General features: G+C 57.4%; 1 protein-coding gene across 1 annotated transcript in view; it reads right to left on the reverse strand.

Moving 5' to 3' along the window:
* Positions 1-562: 562 nt before the first annotated feature.
* EHD2 (EH domain containing 2) overlaps positions 563-15,203 on the reverse strand; it is an 18,519-nt gene continuing 3,878 nt past the window's right edge. The window contains exons 4-6 of the mRNA XM_029924554.1: positions 11,042-11,454; positions 5,266-5,430; positions 563-2,398 (exon numbers count right to left, since the gene is read on the reverse strand). Of these exons, the coding sequence (XP_029780414.1) occupies positions 1,847-2,398; positions 5,266-5,430; positions 11,042-11,454 (1,130 nt within the window). The 3' untranslated portion in view covers positions 563-1,846. The remainder of the gene's footprint in view (positions 2,399-5,265; positions 5,431-11,041; positions 11,455-15,203) is intronic.

Genomic DNA, 15,203 nt, shown 5'->3' on the forward strand with positions numbered 1-15,203 from the left:
TGGGCGTGGTCTGGGCGTGTGTCGGGGGCTCAGCCCGCGGGGTCCGCCGCGGAGCCAAGGCCAAGGTCCTCGGGCGTGAGCGCGCGCGTGCACGAGGTGGTCCCAGTGGGCGGCGCCCCCTCCTATCCCGCAGGAGCCCGTCGGTCCCCGGGCGTTACGTGTCAGGACGCGCGTACCAGGCTCTGCACGCCGGCGCCCGGGGCGGGGGGCGGAGGCCCGAGGTGCCCCGGCCAGCGCGCTCCCAGCCCCACGCCCCAGGGCTTGGTTCCCAGGCCCCCGCGGCGGGAGGAGGGAGGGAGGGATGTCCCGGAGGGAGGGCCCCACTGTAACTTTTCTTCGGAAAATATGTCGGTCTGGCCCCCAGCCCGGGCCTGAGTCATCAGGCTCCGCGGCATTGAGTCACAGCCTCCACCCCACCCCCTGCCCCTGAGATCTTGGAGGGGACACCCCCGCCCCCCTCTCAAGTCCCACCCAGTGCTCTCCTTCCCCGGGATTCGGAGTGGGGGGGGGCCGATGCCCCGCCCCCCGCCCCAACCCGTCCCAAGACAGCCTGACTCCCACGTGGAAAGAAGCCTTGACTTTATTTGCTCTGTGGGGACGCCGATCGCGGTTCGGGTCACAGGCCCCTCCCAGGCATGGGAGGGGGACGACGGGAAGGGGGGAATCCCGGCGAGCACCCTGGAGGGGGGCATCGTCCCCACCTGAGTCAGCTGTCCCATCTTCCCCATTGGGTCCCCCACAAGGGTCAAGCAGTAGTGTGTGGTGAAGGCACAGAAAGTGGGGGGGGGGGCGGGGCGCGAGCGGTCCTTTTAGGGAGGAGGAGGGAGGGCTGTTGCACCAAGAGCCCCTACCCCCCCCCCACGACTTGTCCCTTTGAAAAGGGGACTAAATAAAGCCCCAGGGCCTTTATATCTGGTCGAGGCGCTACTTAAAGATGGGCTGATGGCAGAGAGGCCGCGCCCCGGTCTGTCTAAAATTCGGGCCGCGCCTCGGTCTGTCTAAAATTCGGGTGGGGAGCTTGGGGGAGGGAGCGGGCAGGCTGGGCTTTCAAACCAGGGCAGGTGAGCCAGGGACAAAAATTCCTCGAAGTGGGCACAGTCTGGGAGAAGCTAGGATCCAAGGGGCTTTTCTGTCGCCTAAGAATCACTGAAGCAAGGGGTGTGGTGAGAAGGGGGGGGGCAGGGAGAGGGGCGGGTCCACCTGAGGAAGTAGGAGGTCCTGTCTCCCCCTTCCAGCTCCCCGTGGTCCCAAGGCCTGAGAACATGATAGAGTGGGGTTTGCGGGGGGGTCCCTGCCTAGGTGTCCAGAAGTGGGGCCAGGGAACCTTTCTGTTAGTTATTTCAAACAGCCACTGAACTACAGAGAGAGGCGAGGATCCCTGCCTAGGATTGGGGATCAGGCGGGTTAGGGCCACGTGTGTGTCTGTGTGACTACTTTGGTGCTCTCTCCTGAGAATGTCAGCCCCCTGTGGGCAGATCTAAGTATCTGTTTGTCTCTCTGCTGTGCCCCAGTGCCTGGAGCAGGCCGTGCACATTCAAACATAGTAGGTGCTCAATGAATACTTGAGTGGCCCGTGATCAAGTTGATGCCTCTTTGTGTGTTGTGTGTAGTGTGTGTGTGTGTTAATGTGATGTGCCTACGTGTATGTGAGGGTGGGGTACAAAGGCCGGGCAGAGAAGCCGTGCCCCTCCCCCGGTCCCCACTGTGTGGCAGGCTGTGGTGGGTGGAGAGACCCCCATCCTTACAGCTGGGCTGGTGAGCGTGCGGCGTGCGTGGGAGGCTGGGGCAGGGACGTGCGTGCAGCCAGCTGGAGCTGGGGAGCCACAGCAGGGCGGGCGGTGGCGGCTCACTCCGCAGAGCCCTTGTGGCGCCGCTTGGAGGGGGGCACCAGGCGGCGGGGCAGGTTGGCGGGCAGCCCGTGGCCCTCCAGCTTGGCCTCGATGAGGTGGCTGGCCAGGGCGAACTCCTCATCATCCAGCATGCCATCCCGGTCGACGTCACTCAGCTTCCAGATGCGCCCCAGCACCGAGTTGGGGAGCTTGGTGCCCACCATCCAGGTCTTGGCCTTGGTGCCGCTCAGCTTGCCGTCGGCCGGCGCCAGGTTGTAGAAGATCTCGTCGTACTTGGACTTGTCCTTGGTCACCACCCACTCGGCCTCGTCGTCCGAGCCCTCCTCGCCGTCCTCCAGGGCCTCGTCGGGCCCGCGCTCCACGAACGGGCCCATGTGGGTGCCCTCGAAGGCGCCGCCCTGCACGCCCGCCTCCGTGTTCTCCAGCTCCTCCTGCCTCAGCAGCGGCATGAGCCTGGCGATGTCGTGCGTCAGCATCTCGTCCAGCGCTTCCAGCAGCTTCGGCTTCAACCCGTGGAATTTGGTGAAGTCGTGAGCCATCAGCAGCTCCTGTTGGGGGGGTGGGAGAGACGGGAGAAATGGGGGGGATACTGGGAAGTCAGGGGGCATCATCCTCAAGGTCCCCAGCCCCACATGTCACCAGGACCCCTGGGCAGCGAACGTGGCCAGGGCGTGGGAATTCAGATCCCTGCACAACGCATTCCCCTTGGGCACCTACCACTCAGAAGAGACTTGGGCAGCAGGTCCCAGTAGCCCTCCCCCTCGTGTCCGGTGTGCCCACAGAATCACCAGACCGTAGGGGGGATGGGGGCCCCTCCAATGACTCAGCGCACCGCTGGGCCTGCCCACCCTCCATGGCAGCCCTGGCTGAGCACCCCCACCGCTATGCAAGTTAAGAAAGTTCCATTCTCGCTGCTCCTTTAGCTCTGTCACCCCGCTTCACAGAAACTCGCTACCAAGTTTGGAGGTCAGGTGTGAGGTGGCCAGATCACTGGGAGACCCTGGGAGCCCCTCCTCCCCAGCGGCTGTGGGCGGGGATTTGCAGTCCTGCAGCCTCAGTCACCTGGCCCAGGACAGTCGCAGCAAAGACTGATCCATTTCGTGGCGCTGTGTTAATTTCCGGAGCCGAGGTGGAGCGGCATGCTGACCTGGACATAGAGGGCTGGGGGTCCGGACCCCAGGGCCAGGATGCCCCGGTTCTGCCCTGTAGGAGCTGTGTGTCCTCAGGCAAGTGACTCCACCTCTCTGGGCCTCAGTTTCCACGTTTGGGAAAACGGATCGCCAACACTGGCACTCCCCTCATTTGCAGGGTGGGAAAGGCTGGATGACCTCATCTAGATAAAGTGTTGGAGAAACACCAGTGTCATGGTAACAGCTGCTGTGTATCCAGCCCAGTGGATTCTCCACCAGGGGTGATGGTGTCCCCCCAGTGGACAGGTGGGAAGATCTAGAGATGGTTTTGATCGTCACAACTGGGGGTGCTCTTGGCATCTAGCAAGGAGGGGCCAGGAGGATGCCTAGGGCACCCCTGACACCAACACCCTGACCCTGACACCAACACCCTGACCCCAAATGTCAGCAGCATTGGGGTCAAGACCTTGATCTAGCCCAGACTCCATGCCACACGCTATACCAAGCAGGCCGCGAGCTGGTTCAGCACTCCCAGCAATAGGTGAATCCTATCGCAGTGTCCGTTTTCCAGTTGAAGAAACTGAGGCTCAGAAAAGGTGACTTGCCCAGACTCTCAGAGCTAATAAGTGGCCCACACGAAATTCACTCTACCGTAATTCCTCGAGATCTGAAGTTAGAAAACATCTCAGACCAAAGGTCACAGGCTCTTTGAGTATCAGCCTAATGCAGTCTCCAAACTATGGCTAGTCCCCACCTCCATGCCTGAGCCTGGACCTCTGTCCCTGTGTTCTTTTGTCACTTCTTCATTCACCCCATAGCACAGCACCCAGACCCAGTGCTTTCTCCAGCACTGCTTAATCCTAGGCCCGGACGTGCCAGGGGAGCCCCAATATCCATTTGTCCCTTCTTCCTCGGTACTGGATGCTGGGAACATTACTTGGGCAGTGGCCACGGAGAGGGAAGACTACATTTCCCAGCTTGCACCCAGCTGGGGTCACATGACTAGGTTCCGGCCAATTGGATATCAGCACGCATTGCATCCACAACTCCAGAATTGCCTTTTCCAAAATAGAGGCATTACCTGTACTCATTTAAACTTAAAATAGTTCAGGGGTGTGCTGAGCGCATGGGTGGCTCAGCAGGTTAAGCTCCGACTCTTGATTTCAGCTCAGGTCATGATCCCAGAGTCTTGAGATCAAGCCCACAAATTGGGCTCTGTGCTGACAGCGTGGAGCCTGCTTGGGATTCTCTCTCTCCCTCTCTCTCTGCCCTTCCCCTGCTCATGCTCATGCATGCACGCATTCTCTCTCTCTCTTTCTCTCTCTCTCTCAAAATGAATAAAAACCAAAAGTATAAATTTAGGGGCACCTGGGTGGCTCAGTTGGTTAAGAGGCCCACTTCAGCACAGGTCATGATCTCACAGTCTGTGGGTTCCAGCCCTGCGTCAGGCTCTGTACTGACAGCTCAGAGCCTGGAACCTGCTTCAGATTGTGTCTCCTTCTCTCTCTGCCCCTCCGCTGCTCACTCTCTATTTCTCTCTCTCAAAAGAAAATAAAGACATAAAAAAATTTTTAAATAAAAATATATTAAATTAGTTAAAATTAAGTAAAACCTTAAAATTTCAGTTTTAATGGGGCTAGTAGCTACCATATTGGACAGCACAACAGAGAACATTTCCAACATGGTAGAAGGAACTCTTGGATGGCACTGTTCTAGAAAACATCCTTAAAGAGAGAGATCATAGGGGTGCCTGGTTGGCTCAGTGGGTGGAGCATGCAACTCTGGATCTTGGGGTTGAGTTCAAGCCCCACACTGGATGCAGAGATTACTTAAAAATAAAATCTTAAAAAGAAAAGAGAGAAAGAGAGAGACTGTACCATTATCTTTCCCCCTCTTCTCTCTCACCTCTTCTTGCTGGCTGGAATGCAGATGAAATGGCTGGAGTTTCAACAGCCATTCTGTACAATCTGGGGTTCTTGGACCCGGACCGCCAGGCATGGAGGAGAATGAAGAAGGGCACAGGGTCCCTGGCTCTGTAAAGCACCACCCCAGCCCTGGGCCACCTCCTAGGACTTTGTGGAGGGAAGCAAACTTCCACCCTAAGTAAACCCCAATCATCTGAGGTTTTCTCTTCCTTCCCTTGTCCCTGCGGTCCCTGCGGGGACCTACCCGCAGGAGGTGTTCTCCAGAGCCTTCGCTCCGCCCCTCCGGTGTCCGAGGCCCCACCCCAAAGCCGACAGTAGCAGATCCCTTCCACCCCACCCCCTCCCGGGGCCGCCTCCCACCTGCATCTTCTGGCAGTCCGGAAAGTCTCCGGGGGATATGTGATGCTCCAGCTGAATCTTCGCGAAGATGACCGGCAGCTTGAGGATCAGCTGCTTCTTCTTGTTCTCCTTCCCGAACACGGAGGGCATCTCCTTCTTCAGGTAGCTGATGATGTAGGCGTGCACCTGCGGGGGGAGACCAGTGGTCGCCTGAGCCCCTGTGCCCCCGCTCCCCCGCCTAGAGCTGCTTTTTTTTTCTTAAATAAACTTCATTTATTTTGAGAGAGGGAGAGAGCGAGCTGGGGAGGGGCAGAGAGAAAGGTGGGGCGGACGTAGGCTCGAACTCACGCACCTTGAAAGCACCACCTGAGCCACAGTCGAGAGTTGGACGCTCAAGAGACTGAACCCCCCGGCGCCCCCAGGGCTCCTCTGATTCCCGAGCTCCGGTGTGGGCCTGAGAAGGTGCCTTCTAGCACTTGCGGGTGACCGCTGCTCCCTGCAGCCGCGGGGGGGGGGGGGGGGGGGCGGCCCCTCCCTCCTCTCCATGGCACGCTGGCTGCTCCCTTCCCAGCTCAGGCCAGACTTGCAGAAACCTTTCCGGATTTGCTTCTCCTTACCCCTCACCAGCCACATCCCATCCATCCTCCAGCCCCCTTCCTCTTGCTTCCTACTTCCGTCCCCTCTGCTTTCACTCCTGTCCACCACGGGTGCCCCCCCCCCCGCCCCCGTGGCACCTATCAGCATCTCTTCCCTGGGGAGACACGCTAGGCGCCCCCGCCCGTCTTCTGGCCTCTTCTGCCCCCATGATCCCTTCTCCACGCAGCAGCAGCAGCTGGAGACGGGTTTCTGTTTTTTTAGGAACAAACACCAGACCAGGAGACACTGTCCCAAAGTCTGTTTGCTCCTGGTCCGAGTATAGAATCCCTGCCATAGCCAACAAGGCCCTACAGCAGTGGTTCTCAAAGGGTGGTCCAGGGAACCCCAGGGATCCCGACCTCCCCTCACCCACCCCCCGCCCCCCCGCCCCCCCGCGGCCCCAGGCCCTTTCAGGGACTCACACAGTCAAAACTATTTTAATAACAATGCAAAGGGGCTATTTCCCCTCAGTGGACAGTGGAGTTTTTAAAGGCCACTTGGAAACTAACTGACTGAACGCAGGAAGCCAGACGTTAAAAAGATTTGCAAAAAATGGACAACAGGGCCACCGTCCTCTGTAATTTTGGGGGGTTTGGAAATCATTGTCATAAAACACGGAGCGAGCTTAACACGTGGGAGGCTTATACTGCTCTTGTAAGTGATCTTGTGATATCTATTTTCGAGTATCAATATAAAGGAAACTATCATAACCTATCGATGACATTTATAAGAAATACGTTGCTACTTAACAATTACATGATTATTGTTGGTTAAGAAATATGACAAGGTCGGGGCACCTGGGTGGCTCAGTCGATTGAGTGTCCGACTTCAGCTCAGGGCGTGATCTCACGGTTCGTGGGTTCAAGCCCCAGGTCGGGCTCTGTGCTGACAGCTCAGAGCCTGGAGCCTGCTTCCGTTTCTGTGTCTCCCTCTCTCTCTGCCCCTCCCCTGATCCTGCTCCTACTCTGTCTCCGCTCTTTCTCTCAAAAGTAGATAAACATAAACAAATTTTAAAAAAACATATGACAAGACATATTGAACATCGTCTCAGTTTTAACTTCTAATATGGTCAATATAGACAGATTCAACCCACGTACCCACAAAGTCTTTGGGGCCCTCAATCATTTTTAAGAGTGCCGTGGGCTCCGGTGACTGAAAGCTGTGAGGTCTCCATGGTTTTGGCTCCTGGTGTTTCATCCAACATCCTCTCCCTACCCCCCACCCACTCACCGTGCCAGCTCCCTCACCTGCTTCCTTGTACCAGCCTGCCAACCTTTCCCTTACCACAGGGCCTTTGCACATGCCACTCTGCCTGGAACTCTGCCTTGATCTCCCCAAGCTGGCCCCCTCAGCTTCCTTTTGATGTCACCTCCTCACAGAAGCCATCCTATGAGACGCAGGTGCCCCAACGACCACCATCCAATTATTTTCTACCTTCACTTTCCCCCACCCCCCGCCCCGACAATGTTTATTGCAGCTTATCATTGTTTTACTTATCTGGTGGTTTACTTATTCTGTCTCCTACTGTCAGAATGTGAGTTCCAGGAGGGCTGGGACCTAATCTATTCCCTGTGTCCCCAGCACCCGGCACAATACACACAGAAAGCACTCAAGAACTACTTGTGGAGGAAAGCAATGAACTTGGGAACGTTTTAATCCCCAATCTCGTAAGTTATCAAAAAACAAACAAGGGGGGCAGAAGAATGAACACTTGCATTTTTCAACAGGAAGCTCAGTAATTAACTGCAAACGCTTAAATAAAAATAGAATGCATCTGGAAAAAGACACAAGTGACCACTTATGGGGACCACCTCCAGGCAAGAGGCCCTGGGAGCCCATGGGTGGGACCAGGGGTGGGAAGGAACACATTTAACTGAGCTTAAACACTTTGCCATGAGATGGTCTTAAATGTTCAACAGAAAAGACTCGTTTTAACATTCTTCTTAATGAATCATAGGTTTAGAATGCTAATAATTTGGCGGCCCCTGCCTGGCTCTGAGTCCTCATGACCTCCGGCCCCCCCCCCCACTCTGTCTCCTCCAGCCGCCCTGGGCTCCTCCGTCAAGCCTGTTCCTGCCCCAGGGCCCTTGCGCTTACTGTTTCCTCTGCCTGGTAGGGCCTCTCCCAGACCTCCACTCTTTCCCTCCTTCATTCAGGTCTCTGCTCAGTAGCACCTCCTCAGGGAGGCCTGCCTGACCTCCCTAAAACCAGCCCCCACCAATCTCCTCTGCTTCATTTTCCTTCCTGGTCCTTATCACATACACTACTGTATAACATTATTCATTGGTTTAATATCCACTCCCCCATTAAGAAGTAATTAATTCTCGGGGCGCCTGGGTGGCTCAGTTGGTTAAGCTCCGACTTTGGCTCAGGCCATGATCTCACAGTTTGTGAGTTTGAGCCCCACATAGGGCTCTGTGCTGACAGCTCGGAGCCTGGAGCCTGCTTTGGATTCTATGTCTCCGTCTCTCTGCCCCTCCCCTCCTCCCACTGTGTCTCTCTCAAAAATAAATATTAAAAAAAATTTTTTTAAGTAATTCTACAAGGAAAAAACCCCAAACATTATCTGGTTCGTTCCATGCTGTAACCCCAGGGCCTAGAAAAGCGAGGAAGCACGTTGTAGGTGCTCAGTAACTGTTTGTTGAATGAATGTCACAGAGTCGCCTCAGAGAAGCTCGGTAAGGAGGTTCGGGGCACCTTGCCCTCTTTACAATCAGACCCTCCCAAGACCTTGGCCTCAAGAACACAGTGAAATCACTCCTTCTAGCACCTACGATGACTTCAGCCAAAGGGAGGAGCCACGTGACTCATCCAGACCGTATATCGAACAGACGGGGAAACCGAGGCACCGAGGGGTAGTTACCCAGAGTCCAGAAAGGCCCTTGCTGTCGGGGGAAAGCGCGTGGAGGGGTAAATGGCGTGGGCTGCTGTCTGATGGCAGCATCGCACACGGGGCAGGACTGGGGGGACACGGGTAGAGGAGGGGCTCGCGAGGCTCGGTCACAGGAGACCCGTGTGAGTGGCACTGGGGAGCCACAGAAGGAACCGCAGGAGGAAAGGTAAGGAGCGGGCTGGAGGTTCCAGGGGCCAATCAGGGCGGGGGCGTGGTCAGGAAGACGGGCGGGGTCGACGAGAGCGGGCCAATGGGGCGAGGGGGCGGGGCCTACAGCGGCTCCTCCGGGACCCTGAAAGAGGCCCGGCGGGAGGGCGCTGATGGCTTTTCCAGAGAGGAAGCGGGGGAAGGTGCCAGGAAGAGATAAGGTGGGAGGGCGGGCTGGGCCGGGGCACGGGTCCCGGGCTCCGGGGTTTGTCCGGGTTTCCGGAGCCGCCTCCCGCCTGGTGGGGGCACCAGGTGTCCGGCCCGACCCCGCCCCTCTGTCCCACGGTCCAGGGCCACCGCTACCCGCCGCTGATCGCTTCCCCGAGGGGGGCCTGGGGACAGGGGTCCGTGGGTTATGAGGGCGATGGGGGGGGGGGGACTGAGGGACGCGGAGGAAGATAGCGGGAGACCTAGAACGAAGGTGGGGCGAGAAGAGGGAGAGAGAGAGAGGAGGGTCAAAGAATGAGGGTTAGGGTTAGGGGGAGGACGAGAGAAGGCATAAGAGGGAGAGAGACTTCAGCTATGAAAGATGGAGAAACGAGATACACAGAGAGAGAGTCAGAGACACCGAGACAGTGCCGAGCCTGGACGGGGAGAGGAGACAAAGGTGGATTCTGGAGGCTGAGCCATCCCGCTGGGCCGCTCCCTCCCAGGGAGGATTCCTGGGGTGGGGGTGGGGCCCTGACTCACCCCCTCTCGGCTGCTCCTTAAACCGACACCTCAGGCTCCTCCACCTCCCATAACCTCCCAGGCCTCCCTGCCCGCCAGCTTCCTGCCCCACCTCCACCCTGGCAGGCTCCCCTGTGAATGTTCCAGTTGGCCTCCAAAATCCCTCTCAAACCAGTGCTCTCCTCCTCCCCAAGGCCCTGTTCCCCTCCAGCCTCCTCCCTGGTCTCTGGCCCCAGTCTCACCGTCCTTGAATCCACCCACTTAGAAGGCAGCCCGAGTGTGACTCTGTCCCTCCTCTGCTCCGAATCCTTCCATAGCTCCCCAGTACCCTCAGGGCATAGTGCAGGTTCTAGGCCACCGCCCAGGGTGGTCTGACTCCCTCCCACCTCACACCTCAGATTCCGTTACCTGCACTGTCAATACTGGGTTCAACGCTGACATCCTCCTTCTCTCTTGAACTATGTCCTAATCTCCAGTCCATGCACTTGCTGGTCCCACTCTCTAGAATTCCCCTCCTCACCCTCCAGTTTGCAGCTCAGATGCCTTCTCCTCCAGAAGCCCCCTGCCCCAATTCCCCGCTGAGCTCCCCAGAACCAGCCCTGTCCACGCTTGGCCATCACTATCTGGGAATGAGTCTGTCCCCTCCCCTGAACTGCGTTGGTCATTGCTGTATCCTCAGTACCCCCCAACACAGGGCCAGGCACCGGGCACGCTTTGTTGAGTATTTGTTCAAATACCACCGGTTCAGTAAATATTTACGAAGCACCGGCTCTGTTCCAGGCTGAGCACCGACTCTGTTCCAGGCGCTGGGGGTACAGCAGTGAACGAATTCGGATATCTCTGATTCTTTGGAGCTTAGATGCAGGCGGAGGCACACAGGAAACCCAGAAACTCAAAGAATGGATAGTGTAAGGTGCTAATGAAGGCTGTGAAGAAAACTACAGCAGGGATAAAGCATGACGGGAGCGGGGGAGAGGATTCTAGTCTTAAAAAGGCAGGGCGTGCGAGAAAGCTTTCCTGAGTGAGCAAAGTCTGGGAGGAGGAGGTGAGGAGTGCGCCAAGTGGGAGGGCCTTGTGGGAGATGGGCGAGGAAGGGGGTGTTTCCAGGAGCAAGAATGGTAAGTGCAAAGGCCCTGAGGTCTGAGCCACAAGGACAGCATGAAGTGCAATGGATGATGGGAATGGAGCGGGAGAGGAGGGCAGAGAGGAAAAGCCGCGTGGAGGTGGGTGGGCCACAGGGCCCCCCCACTCCCCCTTGTGCCAGAATGATCCAGCCGGGGGAATCTGTTAGAGATCTAACTCCTCGGAGACCCGCAGCCCTAAGGGGACGGGAGGCGGGGCACGTGCTGGCTCCGCCCCCGACCTGCCCCGCCCCCTTCCCGCGCGGCTCACCCGCACCAGCCGGGCCCTCTTCACCAGGTCGTTGAGCTTGCGCAGGGCGGCGTGGCGCGGCAGGCCCTGGATGTCCCGGAACAGGTCCTGCTCCTCCAGCTCAAAGAGGCGCCGGTTGTCGGGCACCAGGAGGGGCTGGGACCAGAAGGAGCCGATGTAGACGCGCAGCACCTCGGGCGTGCCCACCACCTTGCCCAGCGCCCACATGAGCGCCCCGTAGACGCGCATCAGCTGCTGCGTCTCCACCATGTCCGCCTTGTTGAGCACGACGCGGATCTTGTCCTCGTGGCCGCGGAGCGCGCCGATGGCCTCCGAGAACTCGTCCGAGATCTCCAGCTTGTGCGCGTCGAAGAGCAGGATGATGAGGTCCACGCGCTCCGCGAACCAGCGCAGCACCGCCGGGAAGTCGTAGCCTGGGGGAGTGGGCGGGAGGGGGAACGCGGTGGCCTCAGTCAGCCTGCCCCCCACCCGCCAGCCTTTCCTTGGGACGGATCCTGGCCTGGACAGATGTCCAGGTTGTTGACTCTCAAAACCCTGCTCTGTGAAACAGACGAGGCCCCAAGCGCATCCCGCTACTCTGGTCTCCCAGCCACCCCATCCCCCCATCACTCTGGCCCCGCAGCCCCAGCGCATCACTCTGGCCCCAGTCTCTCAGGGTCATCTGGCTACGGAGGACAATCACCCGCCCCCTTTTCATTGATTCCTTAGGCAGATGTAAGTGGTGTGCACTGGTCCAGATGTATAGGTTGTCAAAATACTGAAGGGTGTCCTAACAGACTCTCTGTGCTTCTCTGAACCCCCCAGTCTCCCTAGTGCCGTCATCACCCAGCCACGCCCTGGGATGTCCGGATCTCCCCACAGCCCAGCACGTCAAGAGGTCACACTGGCTCTGGTCCCGCTCTGGCCATAACAGATGCTAAATATTTTGAGTTTATTTAACAATATTTACAGAGCGTCTTCTGTGTGCCAGGCTCCATCCTGGGCACCAGGATGCCACAGAGAACACAGAGACAAGTCCTCGCCTTTCGTGGAGTCTCTGTCTCAACAACAGGCTCCTGTATTCATTCATTCATTCATTCATTCATTCATTCATTCATTCACTCCCTCATTCCTCCACACCGTCCACTCTTCTGCTGCTCACTCGTTCATTCAACAAGCAATGCTCAGGAGAGCGGAGACGAGTGTTGGGAACCCCCTGACTTGGCAGTCAGGAAGACCTGGGTTTGAATCCTGACTCTGCCCCCCCCCCCTTGGCTGTGTGACCTTAAGCAAGCGGGAAACCTCTCTGAACATCTGTTTCCTCTTCTGTAAAATGGAAGCCATGACGGAATATAACTTGACCAGTTTTGTGAAGATTAGTGGAATATAAATGAGCTAATATACAGGAAGAGCCGAAGGGGCTCCTGCGGGGCTCAGTTAGTTGAGCGTACTATTCTCGGTTTTGGCTCAGGTCATGATCTCATGGTTCATGAGATCGGGTCCCTCTTCGGGCTCTGCACTGACATTGCAGAGCCTGCCTCGGATTCTCTCTCTTCCTTTCTCTCCCTGCCCCTCCTCTGCTTGTGCACACACACTCTCTCTCTCAAAATAAATTTAAAAAATTAAAAATTAGGGGTGCCTGGGTGGCTCCGTCAGTTAAACATCCAACTTTGACTCAGGTCATGATCTCACAGCTTGTGGGTTTGAGCCCTGCATTGGGCTCTGTGTTGACAGCTCAGAATCTACAGCCTCTCTCTACCCCTCCCCTGCTCATGATCTCTCTCTGTCTTTCAAAAATAAATAAATATTAAAAATTATTTTTAGGGGCGCCTCAGTGGCTCAGTTGGTTGAGCGTCCAGCTTCGGCTCCGGTCATGATCTCACGGTTCGTGGGTTTGAGCCCCATGTCAGGCTCTGTGCTGACAGCTCAAAGCCTGGAGCCTGCTTCAGATTGTGCGTCTCCCTCTCTGTCTGCCCCTCCCCTGCTCACACTGTCTGTCTCTCAAAAATAAATTTTAAAAAACATAAAACATTATTTTAAATAAATAAACATTAAAACTTTTTTATTTTTTAATGTTTTTTATTTATTTTTGAGAGACAGAGTGAACAGGGGAGGGGCAGAGAGAGAGGGAGATACAGAATCTGAAGCAGGCTCCAGGCTCTGAGCTAGCTGTCAGCACAGAGCCCGATGCGGGGCTTGAACCCAGAAACCATGAGATCACGACCTGAGCTGAAGCCAGATGCTTAACTGACCGAACCACCCAGGGGCCGATTTTTCTAGTTTTTAAAAAGAGCCTAAAACGAAATGCCTGTTTAAAAGAGGTGAGCTTGAGGCTTGTAAAACTGTACTTCGATTAAACTGTTAACAAAACAAACAGCCTGGGGACATGACATGCCCTGGACAAGTACTAGTCACCATGCACGCAGGACAACGTGGGGGTGTCATTCAGGAACTCCCCCCCCCACCCCAGGACAATGCCAGTCCTGTTCTCATCAGGCTCATGGTTCACCGAGGACACAAACCCAGCCCCAGGCTGGGCTGGGGGAGTCCCTCGGGGGCATTTGACCCTACCTGAGGGGTCAGAGAGGGCTTCTCGGAGGAGGGGGCGCAATGGAGATCTGCGGATGAGGCCAGGCATTAACTGGTGGAGCAGGGAGCCGCTGCTGACTCACCTGACGTCACTTCATCCTCTCCCCGATTCAACTCCTTGGGTCTTCAGAAAGACCTCAGGAGACAGGGGACGTTATGATCCCCATTTTCCAGAGGGGAAAACTGAGGACTGGATGGGGGACATTGTTGGGGGGGAGGAGAAGGGCCAGGTAACCAGAGGGATGGCATCTGGGACTCCCTGTCTCCTCGATGTCTACACACACACTCACAGACACACACCAGCTGGGATCTGGAAAGTGTGTCTCATGGGGCGGGTGGGAGGTTGAGTCAGCATGGGAAGGAGGGACGTGGCAGGGAGCCCCGGGGGGTATAGAGCTAGGGCGCTCACCACAGGCACACAGCCATCAGAGCATGCACGGCGCCTACTGTGTGCCACACATGGAAGTGCTTGGCAGGGCTTGACCCAATTTTAACCCTCTGTGCAGCCTCCAAGGCTGATACTGTTACTGTTCCCATTTTACAGATGAGGAAACCGAGGCAGGGAGAGGTTAAGTGGCTTGCCCAAAGGGTGTGGGCTAAAAATAGAGCCCCAGGGCCCCCGGTGGCTCAGTGAGCCTCGGACTCTTGGTTTCAGCTCAGGTCATGATCTCAAGGTTGGGAGTTCGAGCCTGGCATCAGGTTCCGTGCTGAAGGTACAGAGCCCGCTTGGGATTCTGTCTCTCTCCCTCTCTTCAAATAAATAAATACACTTAAAAAAATTTAAAACGGGAGCCTGGATTAGAACCCGGCCAGCGTCTCTGCTGTGCTACCTACAGCTGCACACGTATGTTCCCCGATCCTCTATGCGGGGGGCCGCCGGCGACTGGCCAGTGCACACACGCTCCCCCATGCGGACTCCCAGACACGCGCTAAGTCACCCGCAGGTCCACACACGTTCGGGCACAGGCCCCAGCCCCACCGCAGGGGACACGTCACACCCCGCAAACTTCCCCACGGCGGCACGGCCCTTTGGAGCTCCACAAAGTCACATCCAGCCAGAATCAGAGGCATAGGCTCTCTCTCTCCCACACTCACACACAGACACACACAGAAACACACACACACACACACACACACACACACACACACACACACACACGCAGACCGACTCTCTTCCTCCACCCACCCTGCCAGAGAAGGAGACCCCCTTCGACTCTCTCCTCCCCACAGCCTCCAGCTCCCACCCGGCGCCCCTCCCACTCGCCCAGGCCCAGCCCCGGGGGCGGGGCCCCAGGAGTCCCCGCCCCCCGCCGCCCCCCTGGCACCGTCTGCTAGCACCTCCCCACCATCGCTTCTGCAGCTGCCCCCTGCCTGTTTGCCCAGGGAACGCGCGCCCGCTGGGCGGCGGCCAGGGACGCCGTAGCCCTCCTCGCCCTCGCCCTGCCCCGCGGCCCGGCCTCCCGTCCCCTCTGCCCCACAAGGCAGCCTCCTTTGCCCCAGTCCCGGCCTCCGAGAAAACTGCGGGGTGGCTGGCGTGGGGTGTGGGTGCGCAGATGCTGAGCAGGCGGGGCCGGGGTGGGGGCCGGCTCCCCCC

The sequence above is a fragment of the Suricata suricatta genome, chromosome 16 (assembly GCF_006229205.1).
Source record: "Suricata suricatta isolate VVHF042 chromosome 16, meerkat_22Aug2017_6uvM2_HiC, whole genome shotgun sequence".
In the NCBI taxonomy this organism is placed as follows: Eukaryota; Metazoa; Chordata; class Mammalia; order Carnivora; family Herpestidae; genus Suricata; species Suricata suricatta.